The sequence below is a fragment of the Ranitomeya imitator genome, chromosome 5 (assembly GCF_032444005.1).
Source record: "Ranitomeya imitator isolate aRanImi1 chromosome 5, aRanImi1.pri, whole genome shotgun sequence".
In the NCBI taxonomy this organism is placed as follows: domain Eukaryota; kingdom Metazoa; phylum Chordata; class Amphibia; order Anura; family Dendrobatidae; genus Ranitomeya; species Ranitomeya imitator.
This window is the reverse complement of record NC_091286.1, coordinates 361,325,226-361,342,005: the sequence shown is the minus strand read 5'-3', so window position 1 is coordinate 361,342,005 and position 16,780 is coordinate 361,325,226. Positions and strand designations below refer to the sequence as shown.

Sequence of the window (16,780 nt, the reverse complement as noted above, 5' to 3'; positions counted from 1 at the left end):
GGGTCCTCCTACTTCTTCCTCTTCTGCCTCCGCTCTGTCAGGCCTGCAGCAACCCGATTGTTCCCACCGCTCCCAAGATCCCCCGGCCGATCCGCCCGAGAGTGATACCCCCATCCCAGGCTGGGCTTCCTCTCTGTCCCAATCGGTGGCCGATCTAACTCTGGCGTCTCAAACTTTGGTGTCCGTGCTGGATCGGTTACCCCTGCAGACCTTGCAGTAGCCAGCGGGTCGCAGGAAGCTCCGTCCGAGCCCTCCATTGCTAGCCGCAAAAGGTCCAGACAGGAACGCCGGTCTGAGTCGTCTTCTCGCTCCATCTCGCCACTCGGTCCTCCTCTGCGGTCGGCGTCCTCCCGATCCTCCTCCCCTGAGTCAGGCGAGGCGTTCTCTGATGCGCCTTCGGAGCATGTTTCGGAGTTGGATTCCAACCAGATCGCTACCATGAGGGATGGTTCAGAATCTCATTGGAGCGATAAATCTAACCTGTGTGGCATCAAGGAGTCCTCTCCGGCAGAGGTCCCCAACTCCAGTCCTCAAGGCCCACCAACAGGTCATGTTTTCAGGATTTCCTTAGTCTTGCCCAGGTAATAATTGCATCACCTGTGCAATGCAAAGGAAATCCTGAAAACATGACCTGTTGGTGGGCCTTGAGGACTGGAGTTGGGGACCTCTGCTCTACGGAACCCGCAGACTAGGCGGTTTCGTTTAGATGGGCTAAACCACCTTCCAAGTTTTTCGTTCCTCACCCGGAATTCGAGGAGATTATGACCAGAGAAAGAGAGAACCCGACCAGACTCTTTCAGAGAGGAAAGCGACTTGGCGTTTTATATCTCTTTTCTCCGGAGCTCACCGCTAATTGGACGGCTTCTCCCTTGGGGGATCCTCCGGTTTCTAGACTATCCACCAACACGGTCCTCCCACTGTCCGGCGGAACATCTCTGAAGGATTCTAACGATAGTCTTAGAATCTTTCGAGAAGTCAGCCTTTGAAGCTGCCGCAGCCAGTCTTTGCCCGGCCTTTGCTTCCACTTGGGTTTCTAAATCCATATCCAAATGGGCCAAACAGCTCCGTCAGGGCATTCTGAACGGGGTTCCTTCCAGACAGCTGGCGGGACTTGCCAACCAGATTTCTCACGCGGGTGAATATCTGGTCTCAGCCTATCTGGACGCCGCGTCTTGTGCGGCTCAGGCGTCCAGCAATGCGGTTGCCATCCGCCGGACCGTTTGGCTTAAGGCCTGGCAGGCGGATTTGTCCTCTAAAAAGTCCCTTACCAGCCTGCCTTTTCAGGGGTCTCGTCCTTTTTGGTTCTAAGCTGGACCAAATCATTAAGGACGCTACTGGGGGCACAGGCTCCCTTCTTCCCCAGGCCAAGCCTTGTCGCCTCTCCTTTAGACGTCAATTTCGGCCTTTTCGTCGCTTCGCGGCATCAAACTCCTTCTCCCAGCAGCATCAAAGGCCACAGGCACGCCAAGAGAAGAAGGCGGCATCCTTTAGGCCCACTCCTTCCTGGCGTCCTCGCTACTCCCAGGGTAGACCCTCCAGGACTGGAAGAACCACCTCGGCCTGACTTTCGGCTAGTCGACATCCCACCTCCCCGGCTGGGCGGCCGTCTCCTCTTCTTCAGGGACGTCTGGATCTCCTCAGTAGAGGACGCATGGGTCAGAGAAGTTGTATCCTCGGATACAAGATAGAGTACGTTTCTCGACCCCCGCGATCGATTCTTAGAATCCCGAACTCCCAAGAGATCCCGCTTTAGTTCCAGGTTTCTTCGCAGCCATCACTTCTCTCCTCAAAGCCGGGGTAATTGTTCCCGTCCCAGAAAAAGAGCGGTTCACAGGTTTCTATTCCAACCTTTTTGTGGTACCGAAAAAAAAAAAAAAAAAAAAAAAAAGACGGCAGGGTGCGTCCCATTCTGGACCTCAAATTACTGAACAGGAGAGTTTGTCTGAAGCACTTCAGGATTGAATCCCTTCGTTCAGTAATTGCTTCCATGGAGGCTCAGGAATTTCTGTGTTCCATAGATATTCAGGACGCCTACCTCCACGTTCCGATATTTCCGGGACATCACCGAGACCTGCGGTTTGCAGTGCTTCAGGAACATTTTCAGTTTGTCGCCCTGCCGTTCGGTCTTGCAACCGCCCCAAGAGTTTTCATGAAGATCATGGCGGCGCTGACGGCCATCTTGAGGGTCAGAGGCCTGGTTCTGTTTCCATACCTCGACGACATCCTCATCAAGGCTCTGTCCTTTTCTCAGGCTCAGGAAAGCCTGTCCATCGTCGACACCCTAGCCCGTTTCGGGTGGCCGGTCAACCGGAAGTAGCCCTGCCTTATTCCTCAACACATCATCTTTCTGGGCGTGCTCTTCGACACTCATCAGAGGAAGGTCTTTCTTCCCAAAGACAAGCGATCCATCCAGTCCCTGGCAGGTGTTGATGACGGACGCCAGCCTGCTCGGCTGGGGTGCGGTGTTTCGCCACCTGACTGTACGGGGCCGCTAGTCGGTGCAGGGGGCAACCTTGCTGATCATTGTCCTCGAGATCCGGGCCATTTTTCTGTCCCTTCGTCACTGGAAAAGGATTCTCAGGGGTATTCCAATTCGAATCCAGACGGACAATGCCACGGCGGTGGCATATGTCAACCATCAAGGGGGGGATTCGGAGCTCCTTGGCCAAGGTATCCCAGATCATCCTCTGGGCAGTGGCAACAGTTCTGGTGATATCCGCGGTGCATATCCCCGGCGTGGACTATTGGGCCGCCGATTTCCTCAGCCGCGAGGGCCTCGCGGCAGGGGAATGGTCCTTGCATCCGGAGGTCTTCCATCAGATTTGTCTTCGATGGGGGACTCCGGACGTGGATCTCACGGCGTCTCGAATGAACAGGAAGGTTCCGCAGTTCATCTCCAGGTCTCGCGATTCTCGCAGTGGGTGTCGACGCTCTGGCCATTCCTTGGTCACAGTTCGTGCTGCCCTACCTGTTCCCACCCCATCCCATTCCTTCCCAGACTGTTGAAGAAGAGCAAAGCGGAAGGGGTGCCGGTCATTCTGATCACCCTGAGAAAGGAAAAAGGTTGAAAAACCATAACCACAAACTTGAGAACTGAAAACGTGAGAACAGTCATAGATCAGATAACAACAGAAACATTGGGAGGGAGCTGTGTCCCCCAATGGAGGCTTCAAGAAACAGATTTTACGGTAAGCAACCAAAAATCCTGTTTTCTTTATCGCCTCTCATTGGGGGACACAGGAACCATGGGACGTCCCAAAGCAGTCCCTAGGGCGGGAAAAACAGACTTCCATCAGGCCAGAGGACTCACCACTGCCGCCTGCAAGATCCTCTGCCTAGGCTGGCGTCCGCCAAAGCGTAGGTATGAATATGAAAGATCACTGCACACGCTCAAAACGAAAATATGCTCTCAAGTGGAAGTTTATTTGATAGTTGATGCAGGAACAAGCGACTAGTCAATTTTTTGACGTTTCGGCTAAAGCATAGCCTTGGTCACAACGTCGCTGCAATAAATACAGAAATACAAATATTTACAAACACTATATACAATGAAATTGTGTTATGTACACTATATACAAACAATCTACATCAAGGAAAATTGTGCTGAACATGTACAGAGAAATGGCTCTGTAAGACAATGTAACGAGATGTATTTAAGATGGGATGATGTACTGTAGAGGGATATCTATAAAAAGAGAAACTGGAAACAAGGAACTGAGTTCAATTGGGTCTAAGTGTAAGGGGAAAAGAGACCCTAGCAAAGTGCATGCAATCTGACACCCGTGGATGAAAAGAGCAAAGTTTAGAAAGGCAAGAGGTGGCCCATGTGCTTCTATTGTGTCAGAAGATGGTGTCTAACTGAATTGGGGCACCAAGAGGAGTAGCCCACCTAGAATGCAGAGTCCGTCTTGGATTCAGGGTAGTGCGGATGTAGCACTGGTATAAGGTAACGGCCTAATAGGGATGAATGGTAGAAATGAAAACCACTATGTACTGTAGGTTATGATAAAATACGTGGAGAAGAATAAAGACCTACCCTATGGAAGGCTTGGATTAAGGGCTGAGCAATGTCTCTTTGCAAGAATCATAGACTGGGTAAAGATTCAGGTACAGTGCCCAAGGTCTGTAGAGAGGCATGATAATAAATACATATGTACATATAATCATAACTAAGTGCTATGGTAATTACAGGAAAGAGGGCACCTGACCTGTAGTTATGTTAAACTGCAAAGGTACTTTGCTAAGTGGTGTGCCCAGAATATCATAGGTAGAGGTATTTATCAGATGATTCTTGGGGTACCGCACCCAAGTATACAGCACTGGCAAGAAAAAAGATGTATGGCGTTAAATAAGGGGGTAGAAAGAGGGAGATTGAAAAAAGACAATACTCATCTGCTGGCTTTGACATACGTCCATGAAAGTTGTATAGGTGTGGAACTGACGAAGCCGTGTCAGATTAGGAGACAAAGGTTGTCCTGGTTGTCCAATCAAGTGGGCAGCGGTTGGCGCTGTGAGGCAGAAGGCGTTGCTAGAGACACAGCCGTGTCTTAATCGGTGCTAGCGCTGGGACTTCCCAAGGAGAGCCGGTGCTGACACTCCCGTGTCTCAGCTGTGCCCGGCATGGAGGGGAAGTGAGCGCCAGTACGGCGATGCGCTCATATATAGAGCTAGTCGCTTGTTCCTGCATCAACTATCAAATAAACTTCCACTTGAGAGCATATTTTCGTTTTGAGCGTGTGCAGTGATCTTTCATATTCAGTGACTTCGGAACTTCTAGTTCCCTTCACTAGCACCGTGACCTCTACTCTAGTCGAGTGCTAGCCATCACTACCTTTGGAAAGCGTAGGTATGGACCTTGTAAAATTTGGCGAACGTGTGGATGGAAGACCAGGTTGCCGCTTTGCAAAGCCGTAGGGCGGAAGCCCTGTGGTGCACCGCTCAGGAGGCGCCGACTGCCCGGGCAGAGTGAGCCTTGATCCCAGGAGGAGGCACTCTGTTCTTGACCCGGTAAGCCTCCAGAATAGCCGTTCTGATCCAGCGAGCAATAGTCGCCTTAGAAGCTGGCTGGCCTCTGCGCGAGCCATCAGGAATGACGAAAAGAGAATCCGTCTTCCGGGAAGTGGACGTTCTATCCAGATAGATCATCACTGCCCTGACAAGGTCCAGCTTGTTCAACGATCGCTCCAGAAGATGAGTCGGAGCTGGACAAAAGAAGGTAGAACGATGTCCTCGTTGATGTGGAATGTGGAAACCACCATAGGAAGAAAGGAAGGCGGAGGTCTGAGGACCACCTTGTCCTGGTGGATAACCAAGAAAGGAGGTCGGCAAGAGAGCCGCCAACTCGGAGACGCGGCGGATAGAAGTGCTGGCCGCAAGAAAGGCCACCTTCCAAGATAGGGGAACCTCTTTGAGAGGTTCAAAGGGGAAAACCCTCAGAACGTCCGGTACCAGGTTTAAATCCCATGAATCCACAGGGGCCCTGAACGGAGGGACCGCGAGGGCTACTCCTTGAAGGAAGGTCTCAACCTGTGGTCTGGAAGCTAAAGTCTTTTGAAAAAGGATGGAAAGCGCAGAAACCTGGCCCTTTAGGGAAATAAGAGCAAGGCCCGAATCCAGTCCTGCCTGAAGGAAAGCCAAGATGGAAGGCAGGGAAAAGGACATAGGTGAAACGCGGCTGAACTCGCACCAACGGAAGTAAGCCTTCCAGGTACGATAGTAGATCCTGGAAGACGAAGGCTTCCGAGCCTGAATCATGGTGTGAATCACCCGAGCCGAAAGGCCGGACGCTCTTAGAACCGCGGTCTCAACAGCCACGTCGTCAAACTGAGCGATCGTGAACTCGGGTGGCAGATCGGACCCCGAGACAGCAGATCTGGCCTGTCTGAAAGGCGCCAGGGAGCGTCCGCGAGAAGATTGACGAGCTCCGCGAACCAAGCTCTCCTGGGTCAATCCGGGGCGATTAGAATGATCGGCACCCCTTCCGCTTTGATCTTTTTCAGCAGTTTGGGAATCAAGGGAAGGGGTGGGAACAGGTAGGGCAGCACGAACTGTGACCAAGGAATGGCCAGAGCGTCGACGCCCACTGCGAGAGGATCGCGAGACCTGGAGACGAACCGCGGAACCTTCCTGTTCATTCGAAACGCCGTGATGTCCACGTCCGGAGTCCCCCCTCGAAGACAAATCTGATGGAGGACCTCCGGATGTAAGGACCATTCCCCTGCCGCGAGACCCTCGCGGCTGAGGAAGTCGGCGGCCCAATTGTCCACGCCGGGGATATGCACCGCGGATATCACCGGAACCGTTGCCTCTACCCAAAGGAGGATCTTGGATGCCAAGGCCAAGGAGCTCCGAGTTCACCCCCGATGGTTGACATATGCCACCGCCGTGGCATTGTCCGTCTGGATTCGGATAGGAAGGCCCCTGAGAATCCTTTCCCAGTGACGAAGGGACAGAAAAATGGCCCGGATCTCGAGAACATTGATCGGCAAGGGTGACTCTTGCGCCGACCAACGTCCCTGTACAGTCAGTTGGCGAATCACTGCACCCCAGCCGAGCAGGCTGGCATCCGTTGTCACCACTTGTCAGTGAACTGGAAGGAAGGACCTGCCCTGGGAGATGAGAGGTGACGTGAGCCACCAGTTGAGAGACCGTTTGACTCGGGGAGAGAGTCGGATCGGGCGGTCCAGGGAGAAGACAGACTTGTTCCACTGAGACAGGATGGCTTGCAGAAGAGGTCGGGAGTGAAATTGGGCGAAGGGAATCGCTTCCAATGATGCTACCATCCTCCCCAAAACCTTCATGGCCGATCGGAAGGAGGGAGACCGAGGGCCCTGGAGCAAGCGTATGTCCCGACGAAGAATGGATCTCTTGTCTTCGGGAAGAAAGACCTTGGTCTGACGAGTGTCGAAGAGCATGCCCAGAAAGATGATGCGCTGAGAAGGAATAAGGCAGGACTTCTTCCGGTTGACCAGCCACCCGAAACGGGCGAGGGTGTCGAGAACGATGGACAGGCTTTCGTGGGCCTGAGAAAAAGACGGAGCCTTGATGAGGATGTCGTCGAGGTATGGAAACAGAACCAGACCTCTGACCCTCAAGATGGCCATCAGTGCCGCCATGATCTTCGTGAAGACTCTTGGGGCGGTTGCAAGACCGAATGGCAGGGCGACGAACTGAAAGTGTTCCTGGAGCACCGCAAAGCGCAGGAATCGGTGATGTCCGGGGAATATTGGGACATGGAGGTAGGCGTCCTGAATGTCTATGGAACACAGAAATTCCTGAGCCTCCATAGAAGCAATTACTGAACGAAGGGATTCCATCCTGAAGTGCTTTAGGCGGACTCTCCTGTTCAGTAATTTTGAGATCCAGAATGGGACGCACTCTGCTGTCTTTTTTCGGTACCTCAAAAAGGTTTGAGTAGAAACCTGTGAACCGTTCTTTCTCCGGGACGGGAACGATTACCCCGGCTTTGAGGAGAGACGCGATGGCTGCGAAGAAACCCGGAACTAGAGCGGGATCTCTTGGAGGTCGGGATTCGAAGAAACGATCCCGGGGTCGTGAAAGGAACTCTATCTTGTATCCCGAGGATACAACTTCCCTGACCCAAGCGTCCTCTACCGAGGAGATCCAATGTCCCTGAAGAAGAGAAGACGGCCGCAAAGCCTGGGAGGTGGACTGGCTACTAGTCGAGAGTCATGCCGAGGAGGTCCTTCCAGTCCTGGACCTGGAGGATCTACCCTGGGAGTAGCGAGCACGCCAGGAAGGAGTGGGCCTAAAGGATACCAACTTCTTTTCTTGACGGGCCTGTGGCCTCTGTTGCCGCTAGGAGAAGGAATTAGATGCCGCGAAGCGCCGAAAAGACCGAAATTGACGTCTAGGAGGAGGGCGTCGAGGCTTAGCCTGGGGAAGAAGGGAACTCGTGCCCCCTGTAGCGTCCTTAATAATTTGGTCTAGCTTAGAACCAAAGAGACGAGACCCCTGAAAAGGCAGGCTGGTAAGGGACTTTTTAGAAGACAAATCCGCCTGCCAGACCTTAAGCCAAACTGTTCGGCGGATGGCAACTGCGTTGCTGGACGCCTGAGCCGCACAAGACGCGGCGTCCAGGGAGGCGGAGACCAGATATTCACCCGCGTGAGAAATCTGGTTGGCAAGTTCCGCTAGGTGTCCGGGCGGAGCCCCGTCCAGAAGACCCCGACAGAGTTGCTTGGCCCATTTGGATATAGATTTTGAAACCCAAGTGGAAGCGAAGGCCGGGCAAAGACTAGCTGAGGCCGCTTCAAAGGCTGATTTTGCGGAAGATTCTATGACCCTATCATTAGAATCCTTCAGAGATGCTCCGCCGGACAGTGGAAGAACCGTGCTGGTGGACAGTCGGAAACTGAAGGGTCCACCGAAGGGGAGGCAGTCAAATTAGCGGTGAGCTCCGGAGAGAAGGGATATAACACGCCAAGTCGCTTTCCTCTCTGAAAGCGTCTGGTCAGGTTCTCTCTTTCTCTAGTCATAATCTCCTCAAATTCCGGGTGAGGAGCGAAAAAAACTTGGAAGGTGGTTTAGCCCGTCTAAACGAAACCGCCTGATCTGCGGGATCCGTAGAGGACTCTTTGATGCCACGGGTTTGATTTATTGCTCCAATGAGATTCTGAACCATATCCCTCATGGTAGCGATTTGGTTCGAATCCAGCTCCGAAACATCCTCCGAGGGCGCATCAGAGAAAGCCTCGCCAGACTCAGGGGAGGAGGATCGGGAGGACGCCGACCGCAGAGGGGGACCGAATGGCGAGATGGAACGAGAAGAGGACTCAGACCGTCGTTCCTGTCTGGACCTTTGCGGCTAGCCATGAAGGGTTCGGACGGAGCTTCCTGCGACCCGCTGGCTACTGCGGGAGTCTGCAGGGGTAACTGATTCAGCGCGGACACTGAGGGAAGTTTGGTGTTACAGGACGAACATGTAAAGTACTTGACTAAGGTAGAAGAGGAAGAAGTAGGAGGGCGAGAGCGGCCCCCTTTAGAATTAGACATTTTAGAAAGGTCCCTGAAGAAAATGCCGGTGGGTTAGGGGACAGTGGGGCAGGGGGGGGGTGTCGGTCTGCAGTGCAGAGCTACTCACGGCAGACGAAAAACCCGGATACCAGTATGCTGCAGGCCTGTAGGAATGCTGGATCTCCGGCGCAGATGGCGTGCTGTGTCCCCAGGAAGGAGCGCTCTGTGGAGTTTTAGAAGGTGCGTGGCACGATGCAGGAATCACGTGCCCTGAGTGTCCAGCAGCAGCGTGGAAGGGGCGGAGCCAGACGAGATGGCACCGGTGGGTGGGGAAAGCAGGGCACAGTTTGTCGGGCGGGAGAAAGCCCGCCCGAAGAGAAGGGAAGTGGGCGGAGCGCGGCCCGGAAGTGGGCCCCGGGAAAAGCCGGGGCCTAAATTAGAAGCCGGTGCTTGTGGTAGACAGCGGTGCGGCGCTAATAATGTGCGGGTGCCGCCCGGCTGATAGGCGCGGGAGCCGCCGCATGGAATAAAGGATTCTGGTGCCGGCGTCTGAAGTAGGCCCCGAAAAAAGCCGGGGCCTAAATTAGAAGGCTGAGACCACTGCGCTGCCTCCGGCGGGCGTATAGCCAGAAGTAGGCCCCGGGAAAAACCGGGGCCTAAATTAGAAGGCTGCGACCGCTGCGCTGCCTCCGGCGAGCGTATCGCCGGAAGTAGGCCCCGGGAACAGCCGGGGCCTAAATTAGGAGCCGGAGGGAAAACCGCAGCGGCGATAACAGCGGCGCGGCAGCCTGCGAGGCCGCCGCCTAGAGTGGAGGGGAACTGCTGCGATGTCAGGTGTGGGCGCAGGAAAGGTACCGCACATGGGATGGGGAGTGCTGCAAAAGCAGCCATGACCCCTGCTGAATCCTGGGCCCCTTTTAGGAACGCCGATCAGGCCCAAAAAGGTGGCCTGGAGTACTTAAAACAAGGAACCCCCACTGGGAATACTCACCTAAAAACATCCCACGTCGTCCGTTACTAACCCTGGGGAAGGTATCAGACGTCCATGGGAGCTGCTGATGGACGTCCTCGTCTCCTCCAACCGACAGGCTCTGGTGGGCGAGTGGGTGGGGGACGGGGCCAGGACCGGACTTCTAAGCACGCTTGTGTGCTAGGCTCTTGGTCCTGGAGAGGGATCTATGAGGATACGGGGTGGCAGTACACGCCGTACTCATAGTCCGTAAAGTGGGACTACAGGTGTGACTGCTCACCCTGTATCCCTTCCGGGGAAACCTGAAAAGAAACGACGCACATTGAGGTAGATAAGGGTCTAATGAAAGACCCGTGTCCACCTCCTACTGACACTAAGCTAAACTGAAGAGTATTATGCCAGTCGGTGGGGTGTACACTGCAGAGGAGGAGCTAACTTTTTTATTTGCATAGTGTCAGCCTCCTAGTGGCAGCAGCATACACCCATGGTTCCTGTGTCCCCCAATGAGAGGCGATAAAGAAAAATAAATATTTTTTACTGTTTGGGTCTGATGCATTTGGAGTAGCACCCAGTAGTTTATCTGTGTATTGCCAGACTATTGTAAATAATTTTATAATGTAAAAAATTGAACTGTTATGGACAAGACAATACAAAGTATGCTTATCTTTTTATATTTAGGTTGGGAAATGGTGTGTGATTTAAACATTTATAAACATTTTTGCTATACGTGTATGGTGGATCTCAGGAAAGGGTTAAAGATGACGTGCTTTGTTTCATTATGTTATAAGTTAATGCAAAAATAAAGTAACTAGTCATAAAAGACTTTTAGAAATAAAAATCCAAAAATGGCTTGGACAGAAAAGGGTGAAGGTTACAATGTTATGCAGGTGCGCTTAAACGTTTCCAGTAACGACCCAATGATTAGGATATGAGGATATGCCGCCTATATCACATCTTTGGGAGGTCTACTCTCCGGTTTCCCTGAAATCGTGATTGTGCCCCCACCTCTTTTTAAATGAACTCTCTGAGAAACATGTCTTGTTTATATTGGTAACTTTTTTTTTTTTCTTCTAGGGAAAGTAAGAATATTAATTGCTACTGACTTAGCGTCTCGTGGATTGGATGTGCATGATATTACTCATGTTTTCAACTTTGATTTTCCACGTAACATTGAAGAATATGTTCACAGAGTTGGTCGGACAGGACGAGCTGGGTTAGTAGATATACTGACTTTAACGAATTGTATCTATTTTCTCACTATCAGATTGTCACCTTAAAATGTCAAATGGTGAAGGCTGCAATGGGATAGGTTGCTATGAGTTATAATTGGTGCAAAACGACAGACTGCAGCTGTTTATATGCACATAGTTATGATCGTACCACATCCTTTTACCTTTATGTATTAATATGCTTTTCCCCCAATGTAATGGCATAGTTTACCAAGCGTTTGATTACAGGCTGAATAGCTAATAAAGATGTGTACTACTCAGTTTACTTTTAATGCATAACACTGGGTAATATATACAACTGTATGGCATATATTTACTTACATATATTTATGGAATACATGTTGACAGCATTTACTAGTGTATATGCCAAAGCTAAACAGAAAAGCTGTGACTAAAGACGTAGTCTGCCTGTTGCCTAATGTTTCAGTTTGTCATTTAATTTTTTTTTATTTTTTTTTTTTAGTCGCTCGGGTGAATCCATAACTTTGGTGACTAGGAAGGACTGGAGAGTTGCAGGAGAACTTATAACCATTTTGGAGCGGGCAAACCAAGTAAGTTGCTTTTCAACAACTTTTTCTTTTTATAAGGCCCGAGTCACACATGCGTGAAACACGTCCGTGTCTCGCATGTGAACAGCAAGCTCTGGCGCCGGCACTTTGGAGCGGAGCGTGCGGCCGCATAGCAACACATAAAGCCGCACGCTCTGCTCCAAAGTGCCGGCGCCAGAGCTTGCTGTTCACATGCGAGACACGGACGTGTTTCTCGCATGTGTGACTGCGGCCTAAGAGTGACAATATCTTCAGAGATGAGTGGCTCTGTACCAATTGTTAGTATATCCAAATGCTATAAGTAAACAAGGTATTTAAAAAGAATCTGTCAGTAAGACCCCACCCCAGGTATGCTTCTCTCTGAAAGCTAGATACATCAACACCTTATAGTTTCTATTTGTTGCTGCATTTCTGGGAAATCTGTGTATTCATCCATATGCAAATGAGGCATTAAGTGCTTTTGATGTGACAGAGCTCTTCCTGAGCCTCTGCATTCCAAGGTTGTTTCCATGCCCATTACTAGCCTCATTAGCTATCAGTCAAGATGGCTTTATTTATTTTTAGAGCACCATTGATTCCATGGTGTTGTACCTGAGAAGAGGTTACATATTATAAATGATAGCAAACAATGACAGACTAGTACAGAAAGGAGAGGGCTGTGGCTTTGCGGTTTACATTCTAACATCTCAGAGATCCTATCCCAATATGTAGTAGTAATAATATTGACAAATACCGTATTTTCCGACGTATAAGGGTATGTGCACACGATGCAGATTTAGTGCAGAACTGGTGCAGATTTTTCTGCTGCAGAAACGCTGCAGAACTGCACTGTGATTTACAGTACAATGTAAATCAATGTGAAAAAAAAAGCTGTGCACATGGTGCAAAAAAATCTGCGCAGAAACGCTGCAGATTTCAGAGAAGTGCACGTCACTACTTTTGTGCAGTTCTGCAGCGTTTCTGCAGCAGATTTTTCTGCACCATGTGCACAGCTTTTTTTTCAACATTTACATTGTACTGCATAGAAACTGCATCAAATCTGCAGATGCAGATTTAGTGCAGAAAATTCTGCACCACGTTTTCTACGTGTGCACATAGCCTAAGGCCATGTTCACACAGTCCGTTTTTTTCTGCGGAACCGCAGCGTTTTTGCCGCTGCGGTTCCGCAGCTGTTTTCCATGCAGGGTACAGTACAATGTACCCTATGGAAAACGAACCACTGTGCACATGATGCGGGAATCGGGGAAAAAAAGCCGCGCTGAATAGCCGCGGTAAAAAAGAAGTACCATGTCACTTCTTCTTTTTTCGGAGCCGCAGCGGTTCTGCACCCATAGACCTCCATTGTGAGGTCAAACCCGCAGTAAAACCCGCAGATCAAAAATATATCTGCGGGTTTTATTGTGGTTTGTGGTGCCGAACCGCTGCAGCAGGAAGTGCGTGGGCGGAGTGTGGCTGCCCCGATCCTACCTCCCCATGCTCCGATTCCCCCCCGTGCTCCGATGCCTCCCTTCCCCGTGCCCTAATCTCCCCCCCCCTTATACTTACCCGGCCTCCCGGTGTCCGTCCGGCCGTCTTCTCCCTGGGCGCCGCCATCTTGCAAAATGGCAGGCGCATGCGGAGTGCGCCCGCCGAATCTGCCGGCCGGCAGATTCGTTCCAAAGTGCATTTTGATCACTGAGATATAACCTATCTCAGTGATCAAAATAAAAAAAATAGTAAATGACACCCCCCCCCTTTGTCACCCCCATAGGTAGGGACAATAAAAGAATTAAGAATTTTTTTTTTTTTTCCACTAAGGTTAGAATAGGGGTAGGGTAGGGTTAGGGTATTTTCAGCCATTTTAACCCTAAAAAACTTCCTAGAAAACACACACTCTGCATGGAAAACTGCATAAAAAAACGCACCAAAAAAGCACCAAAAAAAGACCTGCGTTTTCTGCAAAGAGCTGCGGTTTCAGTCCTGAAAAAAAAAGGATGGAAATCAGGAACGTGTGAACATACCCTAAGATTTTTTAATCCCTGAAAATCTTCTCAAGTCGGGGGTCGTCTTATACGCTGGGTACGGTATGTGCGCGGAGCTCCGAAGTTGACGCATATGGTGCAGGGAGCAGTCCCGGATGGTTCCCAGGGTCTGGAGGAGAGGAGACTCTCCTTCAGGCCCTGGGATCCATATTCGTGTAGAAAAAAAAAATGGATATACTTTCCTTCCAACTGCCCTCAGAGTTCTCCCAGCTCTTCTCCCAGCTCTTCGCGATGCATGTGGCGGCTTCCGTTCCCAGGGATGCATTGCGCGCATCCGGGACCGCTCCCTGCACATGCCGTATAAGACAACATCCGGTGTTCAAGATGACCCCCGAAAAGTTGGGGGTCGTCTTAAACGCCCAGTTGTCTTGTATGCCGAAAAATATGGTACCTCTAATTAGAAATGTAGTATAGTTTTTCTGACTTGCTATGTCTCTTTCCTCATGCGCAAGACCTTGGGTATCCATGGTTACGACCACTGCTATAGTGACAGCCAGTTGCTATCTACTATATAATTGTCTAAGGGACACTTCCGTCCTTCTGTCTGTCACGGATATTCATTGGTCGAGGCCTCTGTCTGTCATGGAATCCAAGTCGCTGATTGGTCGTGGGCGTTTTGCCATGACCAATCTGCGACGGGCGCAGTCCGGCGGCAACATGGCCACTCCCTCCTCCCTGCAGTCAGTGCCCACTCCATAATCCCCTCCAGTCAGCGCTGACACAGGGTTAATGGCAGTGCTAATGGACTGCGTTATGCCGCGGTGTAACGCACTCCATTAACGCTGCTATTAACCCTGTGTGACCAACTTTTTTACTATTGAGGCTGCCTATGTAGCTTCAATAGTAAAAAGATCTAATATCCCAGGAAATAAAGTCCCTCTTTTTGGACTATGTACCCTTCTTATAATGTATACTTTGTCTTTTAATCTTGATTAATAATTAAAAAACTGGTTTTATCAAAGCCCGACTGTGGAGATTATTGAATTTATTTGGTCACCTGCTAGAGAGATGTTATGATATGTAGTGGTGCCGTGCCCTTCAGGTGGATGAGTTTAGTATTTATGATCTATATTATAATATATGATGATGATATATTTTTTGTGAATATATAATTTCTAATTGAAGGCATTTGCCAATATTATTGTGATATATTATGATATATATTATAATATATGATATATTTTTTGTGAATATATAATTTCTAATATTTGCCAATATTATTGTTACAACTACACCTACTACATTTTGGGATAGGATCTTGGAGATGGGAATAGCCATTAAATTGAGTATGAGCTCCACATACACAATTCCACACTTGCGCACCTTGGCATGATCTTTACAAATGGTTGTCTGAGGAATGTTCTGCCATGCTAAATGCACTTGGGCATGCATATCGTCAATCTCCCCTTGCAATGACTCCACAGATGTACTTAACGGAAGACCGTTTTGGAGGCACTGCAGGTTATGATAGCACATAGTTGATCTTTATGAATTTTGGGCCCATGTGCTTTCAGGGAAGCAGAACATTCCTCAGACAACCATTAATCTCATTGATAGATGCCAAGGGATGGAAGTGCCTGTATTTCTGCATGTGGTGTTCATCCTCTATACCAGATAGATCAAGTTGTTTTAAATAAATGTGTTTCCACTTTTTCATATTTTTTTCAATGTTGAGGAGTGATGTAACCAAGCAGTATGCCAGTAAGTTGACTACAAAAAATTATAGTGGTTATTCATTTAATATCTGGCATTTTCACAGCTCATCTGTGAGTAAGAAGATAACCTAGATGATCAGTTTGTCAAGCAAGGTGCACCCAGCTGTGAGAAGCTGGCAGGGAGACACACAGCAGACACTTCAATTCCGTGTTTAAAATAATGTCTCTAAAATGGGTTTAAAAGTAATATGTAATAAGAAAACCTGTCTCAACATCATGCCCATGATCAAGCCAGCATGACCATATCCAAATCAAGTTTTGTGTTGCTTGGTGTTTGAAAAGACATCCCAACATAAAATTTTTACTTTTTTCTGAAGATAAATGTTGAAGTTCAATAATTTGATTGCCTTAGGGTGCCTTCACTTTGCACTCTGTGCACCAGTCGAAGCATACCTCCGAAATCCCCTGAAAAACTAGGTCCAGACGCATGCACCAACGAGACCATAGAATGTAATGGTTATGATAGAGCGCACGTTCACTCTTCCATTACATTCTAAGGCCCCCTTGGTGCATGCGTACGGGCCCTATTTTGCGGGTTATTCGGACACGTCCCAATGGGAGTGCAAAATGCAATGCGAAAGCACCCTTATTCAATTTCTTTATATAGAATGTAAAGATTTATACTGTTCTGTGTTTTTATTAGGAAGTTCCAGAGGAGCTCGTTAATATGTCTGAGAGGTATGTCCAGTTTAAGAAGAAAAAAGACTCCGAAAGAGAGATGGTCCCTCGAAAAGGCAGATGGCGTGATAACTAATAGGTATGGCATCCATTTTTGTAACACTTATCTACTGCATGCTTTAGTGTAGTGGATTCCAGCCATGTAGGCCAACAAATTACTTCACCTTTTATATATTAGGCTACTTTTACACTAGCGTTAACTGCAATCTGTCACAATGCGTCGTTTTGCAGAAAAAACGCATCCTGCAAAAGTGCTTGCAGGATGCGTTTTTTCCCCATAGACTTGTATTGACGACGCATTGCGACGGATTGCCACACGTCGCATCCGTCGTGCGACGGATGTGTCGTGCTTTGGCGGACCGTCGGCACAAAAAACACTACATGTAACGTTTTTTGCTCCTGACGGACCGCTTTTTCCGACCGCGCATGCGCGGCCGGACTCCGCCCCCACCTCCCCGCACCTTATAATGGGGCAGCGGATGCGCCGGAGAAATGCATCCGCTGCCTCCGTTGTGGAGTGCGTTAAACGCTGGCGTCGGAATCTCTGCCCGACGCATTGCGACGGGGAGATTCCGACGCTAGTGTGAAAGTAGCCTTAAAGACTTAATGGCATGTATTCTATCATTGTCTTTACTGTGGCACA

The 16,780-nt window shown here is 49.6% G+C and overlaps 1 protein-coding gene across 1 annotated transcript in view; it reads left to right on the top strand.

Moving 5' to 3' along the window:
- Window positions 1–16,213, top strand: part of DDX43 (DEAD-box helicase 43) — a 68,134-nt gene extending 51,921 nt beyond the window's left edge. The window contains exons 16-18 of the mRNA XM_069726679.1: window positions 11,021–11,159; window positions 11,639–11,726; window positions 16,103–16,213. Of these exons, the coding sequence (XP_069582780.1) occupies window positions 11,021–11,159; window positions 11,639–11,726; window positions 16,103–16,213 (338 nt within the window). The remainder of the gene's footprint in view (window positions 1–11,020; window positions 11,160–11,638; window positions 11,727–16,102) is intronic.
- Window positions 16,214–16,780: the final 567 nt, after the last annotated feature.